The sequence below is a fragment of the Amphibalanus amphitrite genome, unplaced genomic scaffold, assembly GCF_019059575.1.
Source record: "Amphibalanus amphitrite isolate SeventyFive unplaced genomic scaffold, NRLGWU_Aamphi_draft 000109F_arrow, whole genome shotgun sequence".
NCBI lineage: Eukaryota > Metazoa > Arthropoda > Thecostraca > Balanomorpha > Balanidae > Amphibalanus > Amphibalanus amphitrite.
The window spans coordinates 555,372-566,514 of NW_024881604.1; the positions used below are offsets into that span (position 1 = coordinate 555,372).

Below are 11,143 nucleotides of genomic sequence, written 5' to 3' on the forward strand. Positions count from 1 at the left end.
CAGAGACCGGGTGCCCGGGGTGGTATTGTCCATTGGACAGTTGATCGAGCAGAGACCGGGTGCCCGGGGTGGTATTGTCCATTAGACAGCTGATCGGGCAGAGGCCGGGTGCCCGGGGTGGTATTGTCCATTGGACAGCTGATCGGGCAGAGACCGGGTGCCCGGGGTGGTATTGTCCATTGGACAGTTGATCGGGCAGAGACCGGGTGCACGGGGTGGTATTGTCCATTGGACAGTTGATCGGGCAGAGACCGGGTGCCCGGGGTGGTATTGTCCATTGGGCAGCTGATCGGGCAGAGATCGGGTGCCCGGGGTGGTATTGTCCATTGGACAGTTGATCGGGCAGAGGCTGTGCGCCCGTGGCAACGTCCATTGGACAGCTGATCGGGCAGGGGCTGTGTGCCCGGGGTGCTATTAGCCGTTTTTACGACGGTCTATCCGGCGAGTGCACCTAATTTGACCAAATCTGCACCTGATCTCTTTAACAGCAAATATCTTCATTTTATGAATTTATTTCAGTGTTTTAATCGATGATGCTCTCTGATAATATGACAAAGCAGGCATATAAGCAATTATTGTAACCCTAGCTTATAGCTACAAAGAGACACACTGAACCTGATTTGACCAAATCTGCACCTGATCTGGACCAGATGTGCACCAAATGTGTACCAGATGGCCGTCGTGAAAACGGCTATTGTCCATTGGACAGTTGATCGGGCAGAGACCGGGTGCCCGGGGTGGTATTGTCCGTTGGACTGTTGATCGGGCAGAGACCGGGTGCCCGGGGTGACCGGTGGCGATGTCCAATGAATAGCTGATCGGGCAACGTCCATTGGACAGCTGATCGGGCAGGGGCTGTGTGCCCGGGTGTGTGCCCGGGAGAGGCGCCGTGCGACGCACGGTGAGCGTAGTCGGGCCCGCAGGCCAGGACCGACGGTATTTAACCCTCGCTCCGCCTACGAGAGGGTTCAGTGCCCGGCCGAGTTACCGCAGGATACGTCGGATCATCCCTGCTCACAAAGGTGGGTCAACTTAACTGCGCCATCTGATGCATAGGATTTTCACGCGGATGCTGCTTGAAGCCAGTGAAGTTTCCGATACAAAGTGCAATGATGACAGTGGTTTTGTTGAGAGGTATGAACATCAAATCTGGATGCGATCGCTACCTACTTACGGAGTCCAAAAGGTACGTCATTCAAACATCCAGTCATTAAGTCATGCGAGTGATTGTGACCTCCGATTTTCGATCTTCAAAATCCGAATCGAAATTCCGAAATCTGAATCGGAATTCCGAATTCCGACTCGGAATCCCGAAATCCGAATCGGAATTCCAAATTCTGATTGCAAAAAGGCCTTTTGCGATTTTTTATCCAGTCCCTTGCGATTTGTTGCGAATCTCTATAAAAAAAACGGCAGCACCTAACCATATAATAACATGCTGTGAATCTTTCAGGTCCCCCTCTTTCAAAGTCGGGTCAACAGGTCACGTCAGTTGACATGACCTCTTCTAAGGTCACTTAAAGGGACCCTCCCACCTTCAAAAAAGTTAATGAATTGGCATGAAAGTGATGTCGCTCGGTTCAGAAAGAGCAAAAACGAATATCTACCAAATTTCATCGAAAAATATTCACCGGTTTTCAAGATATTAGACTTTTACTTTTGTTTACTTTTTGGGATCTCCGCTGTTCCTAGCGACTTTATTTGAAAGTGCGGCATTTGTTGCGCGCAAAGCAGCATGTACCACCGCATGCTACAAAACGTTTTAGTCAAACATTTAACGGACGTTTGAAAGCCTGATGACGTCATCAGATTCCCGTAATGGTTAAGAGATAGGGACCACGCTGGTCCCACCCTGCAAGTAAAGGGAAGAAATTTCTTGAACACCATAAAGCTGCGGGGGTTGCGACCAGGATAAATGGTGGTTTCTGAGCCTGGCCGCAAACTTGGCTATCTCAACTCAAAACTAATGTTAAAGGAAATAGTTCACTTTCACGAAATTATTTTTTTTTTTGCAACGGATTTATGATTTTTTATGTTCAAAATAATCAGCAAAGAAAATAAAACCTTTTTATAACAAAATATTATTTTCTATATTTTGATATAGGAAGAACTTTTCAGTTTCTGTAAGGCACACGCGATCCAGTATGAAAAGAGCATGGGTCCCGAAAATTCTTCAGAAACAGAGAAATTATCGCAGCCACCGGCATTTGGGCGATCTGCTCGATCTGATAATGTTCCCCTGAATGTCCTAATTGATCAGTACGAGAATTTCTCTAGAGTTCTCGTAGATAATTTCTCTAGTTTCTGAAGAATTGTCGGGACCCATGCTCTTTTCATACTGGATGGAAATATATGCAAGGCACACATCCTCAACGCAAGACACCTTTTTCGGGACGAGAAATAGAATATCTTTGCCTAGGGTGATCGTTGGGCTGTAAAAGCTCCTGATTTATGCTCGTCTCAGCCCAAGCTACGGAACTGCTATTCCAGTTCAAAACCCATGTTAAAAAGTGAACTATTTCCTTTAAGGTGGGAGGGTCCCTTTAAGGTCGCCCTTGCCTCAGAAAAAGTTCTAATGCTCGTCAAAGCCACACCGACTGACCGATCACTTTGAAACTTTCAGCGATTGCTACGGAAATAACATGAATTAAACGATGCCTCATAATTCTGATATTGGTAACCTAGGATCAGGATAATTCTACCACCTCTCCATTTCAAATGAATCGGAGGATATTGTGAAAACTTTCTTCTTTTGAACGAATGCTGCGCCTAACCTTCTAAAACCTCTCAAACGCTTGGTTACAAATAAACATGAAGGTATTAAAACGGAAAACTGCACCCGTTCCCTTCTTTTTACCCATTAGGTCATTGTGGGTAACGAAAGCCTCAAACATGACGACGTAATGACCTCTAACTGACCTCAGGTCAATGACATCAAAAAACCCGAACTATATGTTATACAACTCGGTGAACATAGCACATCCTGAAAGTTTGAAGGAAATCAGTCCAAAACTGTGAGTTGGACACGTGCAAAAAGAAAATTGAAATTTGACCATTGACCTTGTACTGGTTTTCTGACCTGGTGACCTGACCCAAGGACACCCGGACCTGAAATTTCAGGTCATATGTAAAAAAGATGCCTCATAGGCTGTGCCAAATTTGGCTTATCTTCGAAAAACCTTAGGGGGGTCGCATCGACCCCCCCCCCCCCCCCCAAGCAGTGGTAGTAGGTATATGCTATTTGCGCGCAACAGCTGCCGCAAGTGCCGCACTTTTAAGATACAAAATTATTGCTTCCAAATGACGTCACAGGAACAGCGAAGGTCCCAAAAGGTAAACAAAAGTAAAGTGTGATATCTTGAAAATCGGTGAATATTTTTCGGTTAAATTTGGTAGAAGCGCGTTTCAATATTTTCCTTTGACTCACGAGTACGTACCTATTAAAAAGACGTCGTAAAATTAAGCTGACCATTGCACAATGGGACCAGAGCGAAAATTAGCGCGACATCGGTACTTTTTCGTGTTTCGTGCTCGCCTTTCACGTGAAAGGGATGATATACAAATGGTAGTCGGTGTACTTTCTAAGCAATTTCTGATAAATTTGATTAATCAATAATTAGTAATTTAATTAATTAATTGATTAGTTAATTAATAAGTTGACCTGCGCTGACCTCGACTTGGTTCGGTCACGTGATAAGATGGCAACACCTGTTAGGTCAGGTCAGGTCATGACGGCACCGGAAATTCCGATAAGCAAATAATGTAGCCACCAAGCAAGACCATGATGGGAATCTGATGGCCTACTACATGACTATATAACAAATTAAGTACGGGTCAGGAAAGTGTATCAGACACTCGGAAAGCAGGTACGGATATGTCCGGACAAAACTTAAATATAGTTGGCACTTGGCAAGCTTGTACAACCCCTGAGGTTCTGTTGCTCACAGCTTCCGGCCGGCTCGCGGTAACCGCGCACGGCCAGCGCCGGCGACCTGAAGTAAAAAAAATGCCCCTCATTTTCACTGTGGCAGGCTGAGGCAGCTGAACTATACATTTTCTGAAAGGCAATTGATTGGTTAACACCATAAAGATAAAAGAAGAGCGGGACCTAGCGGGATTTTTTATATCGGCATTCCATAATATTTATAACAGCAAAATTAACTCGAAAAGCATTTAAGAAAACTTAGCACTTGAAGCGTATCTATATATTCCGCTAAAAGTTTTTCTTTCCATCGTAAAGCCCATGGTCTAAACTATCAGGCTAGACCCCGAAAGTATTGATAAAGCCGTCTAATATATATTTTTCTTGCCTACATTAGCTGCTACTTTTCTCCGTACGAAAACGGGTCTACGATGCTTGTCACGGAACTTTGTGTTTGGGCTGATGTGGCGTGGACGCTGTACACCATGGACGAAAAATATTTGCAGATTCGTGGTCCATGGACATTTCTGAACTAAGTGACACAGTTTAAATAAATTTGTGAAAGGTCGGCAAATCCACCAATGTCGCGCTAATTCCGGTCGCGGTCCCATCGTCCATTGGTTGAATTCTCTATAGACTCCATAATTTTTCTAAAAATGTCGATAAGTTGTGAAATAGGCGAGATGACGGTGAACGAATTCTATAAATCATGAAAAAAACATGTGGAAAACGAGGTGGGCGTAATACGCCTAACTATATAACTAATCATGAATGCCCAAATAACCATGTTTGAGTGTGCAGATCAAGCGTTGATGACCGTCTCTGCGTTCTTGATGTGTTCCAGATGTGGTCTCGCGCTCTTTCAGCGCTCACGCTGGTTTTGCTGACTCTGGCCATCAGTTGCTTGCTGGGCACCACAGGTAAGGAGTTGATGCAGCCGCTATGTATGAGGACTGAGGGGCTTCTGACCTGTACCTTACTTAGGAGCTGACTTTTCCGTCGGCCCTTGTGAGTGGTGACGCTTTAAATCTTAATCGTAATTCTAAGGGCAAATCCACAGAATAAGACTCTCCCGCACCCGAGTCTCAAAGCGTCAACGAACCTAAGACAGATGAGAATGCAACTATAAAATGGACATAAAATACCGTATATCACCAGTCACCACTGGTAAGCCCAAGATTTTTGACGCCTATACATAGTAAGTTGCGTGCACTTGAACGGTTTGCCCGTGCAGATGCGCGTCTGGAGCCGACCGGCCGGGTGCTGGTGCAGCACCGCACCGAGACCATCACCGAGCTGACGTCGACCGTCACCACCAAGTTGTACACCTGCATCACCGGGTTCGCCACCTCGCCGCCGGCCTGCTCGGGTCGCCGGCGCCGGCGCCGTAGCCAGCCCAAGGGCCACGGGGCGCCCGAGCACCTTCCATCCGCCGCAGCGTAAGAATTTATTGATCTTTTATTTATTCACTGGAAGAGACACACCGACTTAAGCGCAATTTTCAGAGTGTCGATCATCGACTGTTGCCGTGCTAACTGGAAACGTGTTTCGACATTTTTGGACAGATGCTCGCTTTTTAAAATCTTACCTGTCGAAGACAACAGCGCGTTGTTGAAGTGCCATTAGATTGGTGTCCAGCTGTGAGTGGTGTGCCCGAGGGCTCTATTCTCGGACCGAGCCTTTTTTTTTTTTGCTTATAATTACAATACCTATTCCGGAGCTCTTACTTTATCGCAATCATCATCCTGACGACTCATGATATTCGTGCCATGTCAAGCAGACAGCCGTTCTACACATGGGTATCGAATGTCAATTTACTGATAGTAACATCTGGTATAACTTTTCTATTTGATCTCTATTTTCAGTCGGTCGGTGACGGCGCTGGAGTCGTCGCTGTCTCACACTCCGGTCAAGAAGGGCCGCTTCCTCTACACGTACATGAAGAGGGTGACGACGACGGTGGTCACCACGGACACGTCGTACATCAGCTCCGCCACGGTTATGATCGCGCTCGAGTGCACAGTGGACGGCGCGAACCTCATCAACATGCCCAACTGCCCCTAATAGACCGGCGCGACTCTCATCTGAGGAACGACACCGTACACAAATCATTTGAAGAAGATGATAAACGAGTGTATTATAAGAACTGATTTACTTAACAATTGTTTCTGCTCTCCAGCGCTCTGGCAAAAGATCATACGAGCATTTTGGTTGGGATTGTTTAAAGATTTTACGTCGAAAGTCGAAAGTTGCAGGCACTGTGGACATAAAATACAGAAACGAGAGGAGGCCTGATATCCATGCCGCAAAAAGTGTGACAGACTGCGTGTGAGAAAATATCATGATAGCAGGTATGCGTTATTATTTGAACTGGGCTCTGTTCTTTGTTTGCCCTTAGTGTGGTGGCGACGTGGGAGCTTTTGAGTGGATGAATTATTGATGAATTTTGCAATACATAGATGAACATTGCATGATTTCGTTTTCTGGGTCGTTGCATGCTTCAACACCTGCTCCCCTGAGCAATGGGTACAGTGCATAGCTAAGGCAGTGCAGTTGTTAGATTCTTATCACGGCATGAGGAGCCCTATCCCCTTCCCCTCCATACGCACACACATTGCTACCACTATAACAGAATGACTTTCAATTAGAGCACTTCACGGATAGGCTTTTCAGGATCCGGCCCGGCCCATATCCGGCAAGTCATATCCAGATCCGCCCATTATCCGTGTTTCTTTGAATTTCAAAATCCGGCCCGCCCATGGCCCGTATCTCAGCCATACATCCAAAAAATATCCATAATAATCCGTTTCATTACAAACCGGTTGTGAGACTATCAGCATATCGCCATAAGATCCAAATGTTGGACACTAGGAAGCTATCAAATTGTAATAACAGCAATCTTAGCCACTGCAAAATACATTTTGTGGTAAAAGCTGCATTGCTAAGGATAGAGGTAACACATTGACATGGACCTCAGCATTTCACAAGGTTGGCTATCATTAGAATTGTTAAGAATCTACTGTGGTCTATAAAAGGAAGAGTACTTATTCATATAGCAAAACCACAATCAATTAGTAAGTCAAATGGTAGGTAATAATAAGTATAATACAATGAATAAATAAAGTTTCATGACATTGGCAACATTCTATATGGGAAAAGGCAGAGCCAGAATCAAAACACCTCAAAACACATTGTTTGGAAACTAGCCTTGGAATGTGGTCTGACACACTCTACAAAGAATTTGACACTGAAAACCCAGCTGAAAAGGTAGGTATTAAATAGCCTTGAGCCTGACTTTGGTCCTAAAATGAAAGGAAGATAAGTTAAACCGGCATTTTGTCGTATCAACAAGACGACACAACACAATACACAGACAAAATTGACGATAGTGGCGCAAAAAAGCAAGCAAGGATTGATTTTTTTAAGATCCGCTCTCTCTTTATGAAATAGGCGAGCTGATGACGTAATATTGATTCGTTTACCCTTTAAGTTGAATTTCTGATCAGAAAATGTTTTTTTGGCGTCATTTACACTGAAAATGTTGATAACATCAGAATTTAATATCGTCTTGGATCGTTTTTATTTCTAAAAAAATCATCCGCGAGGCATTGCGCCAAGTTTAAAACTTTTTTTTTGCAGCGTTTTATTCAGCTGGTTAAAAGCATCTGTTATTGCGCATGTGTTTCTAACCTTGCGCAGTGTTTGTTGCTGTCTGGAAGGCTCTCTCTATCGCCTGGATAAAAATAGGCCCCGCCCATCCCAATCAGCTGCTGCATGACGAGTTGATGACGACAACCACTACTTACCAGCAACCAATCTAGGGATAGCGTACGTGACAGTAATGGTGCAGCGGTTGCAAAATATTACATTGTTATTCAAACGGTTTTTGCTATTAGGGCCTTGTTAGATGAGGATGAGGTTAGATTAGATGAGGTGTTGATGAAGGCAGGTATTTTTTAAAAATATTTTTTTGACAATTTTTTGCCCTTGTTTTACTTAATAGCTGAACCCGGGACCACCTGAAGTCTAAACCTTATTTTATATAACATGTCAATGCTGATGCTGTCTTGAAATCAAAATGTGAAATTTAGACAATGGTAATAGGAATAATGAATAGCAATTTCACCAACAACATTTTAATCTCTAGGAAGTGCAATTAAAATTGAAATCACTGTCTGCCACACTGCTCCATCCTGGTCATGCAACCAACGTTCATGGGTGGTGTTTCACGGCAGAGCACGCACTGCAGTGCTCAGCACTGCAGTGCGCTGCGTGTGTCAGAGCATTGGGTTTCCATGGCAGTGTCAACAAACTTCACTGTGACGCTAAGCTATGACAGCATCCCAGAACGCTAGCACGCTGCGGTACCAGCACCAGCAGCATGCTAGCAGTATTTGAACTCAAACCTCTGTTCTTGGTACGGTTTTTCAGAACCTCTCACTCTGTTCCAAACGCGATTGATCATAAACTAAGAGGTCACATGCAACGTCATTTGAGTGATGCTATGGTATGCCGTAGCTACCAGTGCACACAGTGTCTGGATGGTGAAACAGGGCCATTATTAATCACATTTGCTTTGCTTTGTTTCAGCAGAAACCTGTCTGCACATGGGAGGAGCGCAACAAAAGCCCATCAAGTTCATGCATGGCAGTGGATCTCAACAGGAGAAAACCAGAAAGAACATGGATGCTTGTAGATTGCAGTTGTACACTGCTGTTATCACCTGATGTGCGTGGCTGGCATTGCTCCTGGCAAGAACCACCTGCAAGTGATGAGATGGTGCCTCAGTCGTTGAGTGTGCTGCAGTGTGAGAGGCGCCCTGATCTCTACTTTGTGATGGGTTTCCATTGGAGGTTCAACTGAGAAGTGAGAACTGACTGTGACCATGCTTGAGCATGCCAGTGGAGCTTTACATGCTTAGGGCAGCTTTTGAACAGATGCTGACCATGGCATGTCCCATCCAGTTATCACGTGCACAGAATGGTGGGGGGGAGGGCAACTCTGGGCTCTTGAGTCAGCCCTACTGCACAGGGGGTACAGATGGCCGCTTACGTTTGGTGTGTCCTGCACTGCATTATCAAGCCCAGTCTGCGCCACAGGCAATGGGTCGGGCTGCACTATGTTAAAGGCAGACTATCTTGCAAAGGAGGCTGGCATCCTCTCCCATAATGACACACCAATTGGCAATCATCGCTGCGATGATCACGAGGGTGTCCGCTTATCTAACATGGTGAGGTGGAGAGCCAGTTCAAGCTGGCCTGAGGGATGGTTTTACTTCATCTGAGGCCCCCTTTCCCCGCCTGCCAGGTCCGGTCAAACGACCGCTTCACAGTGAACGACTTGCAGTGGATGCCGTCCCACAGCGCAACGAGCTCGCCGACCAGAGGCGGCGGCCAAGAGGCGGCCGCGCTCCCCCAGTCGACGGTCCCGGTGGACGTCGGCAACGCCCACCGCGCGACCATCAGATCGGCTCGCGACAGCGCCGTCGCCGACTGACCGCATGACTGGTATCTGTTCTTGATGTGGGACCGACTGCCACCGCCGGTCGCGGAAGGGCATCGCTCATCGGCCATCGACGTCCGCCAGCTTCGCGTGGGTCACTGTTCGGGCTGCCACCAATACACCGAATCGGATGGAACCCTGTCGGCGAATGCCGGCGGTGCCCCGACATCGACTGCGCGGCGGCCAGTGCATCGCGTGCCGGGAGGAGGCTGGCACCCCCGATCGGTCATTGGTCACAAACCGTGTCCCAGCTCATGACTGCATCCAGCGCAGCTCTGTGAGATGTTCTGCAGCTGCTGCAGTCTGCCGCGTGTGTTGAAAGAAGAATGAACATGAGAAAACCTCAAAACTTTATGCCTATTCGTAATTGACCAGTATTGGAATAAGTTTGGATTTTGAGAATTTGTGTCCCTGTGCTTGTGCCTGTGTGGAAAGGCATGCTTTACGGTGTACCATCTCAATGTCAAATCCCGGCTGCGCTGTGCGGATTTGTGCGGCTGCTGACAGGCCACCTGGGTGCCAACGTATGTGCGAATCCGCGAATACGTTGTGTTTCGTCAGTCAGTATCGTTCTGAAAATATTGACTAGGCTATATAATAGGCTATATAGCGTATGACGGTTCAGCCCAGCAGTAATAACTGACCATTGATTGGGCGAATTTTGTGTGGTGGTTCGCTAATACATAACCTAAAGAGTGTTTTGCCGGAATCGTTTAGTAGCAGAACTGACCGGAATATAAGTAGAATGCAACGGTTTGAATCGTTAATTTGTTGAAACGATTGTTCTCTGAGACCACTGTGTAACTTTTGACCTGAGAATCACCAATTATAACGACAATGGGGAAGCAGTAGGCTGTACTGTAGAGTGTAGGCAGGCAACACTATATAGTTGGCACACTTACGAAAGCACACGACTTACGCAGTGGACATCTGCATCATGCATGTTAAGGTTTACTGGGAAGAGTGAGAAATTAGTCAGAATATAACTGACTAAGGAAAATAGGCGATATTTCCTATTGAGCTGGGGCGGAGAGGGGGAGGGGACGTGTGGTCAGCTATGCTAATAATTCATTCTCTTTATGCAGCTGTGTAAAAGGGCGTCCGTTTTTGGGTGAGACCTTCCCCATCGGCCATTTCCAAGTTAAATCGTGGTGGAGAGTCTGGAGACCTCAGCCTCGGTAGTCGGTACCCTGCGCGCTGCGCCACCTTGCGAAACATAAAGCAGCAGTCCTGACATCTACAGGCGTGACTTTTCATGAAAGCGCGGATGTGTTCGCGCTTATGCGAAGAAAGTTCTTCCGAGTATGGTTGATAATGAGATTAATTGTTGTCATTTATTTATTAATTCATTGGCAAAAGTACCCTAATAAATCGGTAAAATAGCTTGAACTGTATCGTATTTCCTTCGGAAAAAATGACGAACTCATCCTAAGACATCCAGATTATTGGATGCGTTCGTCAGTTGTAAGTAGTTCAAGTTTTTGGGAAAATTTGCTTGTGGAAAATCATAATATTTCAAAGATATGCCTATTTTCGAATAATTTATGCATTTATCTGCATTGAAAAATGATTGTAAAGCAAAAGTGCAAAAGATTATTGTCAACTTATTTTCTCAAATCACGATTTACGAACGCACAAAACTCCAGCTTTTAATTTAGTGCGTGTGCGAATTGCGGTCAAGAAAAAATATTTAAACTGTCTATATTCCTCTTAAAACAA

At 45.8% G+C, this 11,143-nt stretch overlaps 1 protein-coding gene across 1 annotated transcript; it reads left to right on the forward strand.

Moving 5' to 3' along the window:
• Window positions 1-840: 840 nt before the first annotated feature.
• Window positions 841-6,391, forward strand: LOC122380933. The gene is made up of 4 exons (XM_043364581.1): window positions 841-1,022; window positions 4,767-4,842; window positions 5,157-5,361; window positions 5,788-6,391. Exons 2-4 carry the CDS (start codon window positions 4,767-4,769, stop codon window positions 5,984-5,986), a joined length of 480 nt encoding a protein of 159 aa, XP_043220516.1. The 5' UTR covers window positions 841-1,022; the 3' UTR covers window positions 5,987-6,391.
• The last annotated feature ends 4,752 nt before the right edge of the window (window positions 6,392-11,143 follow it).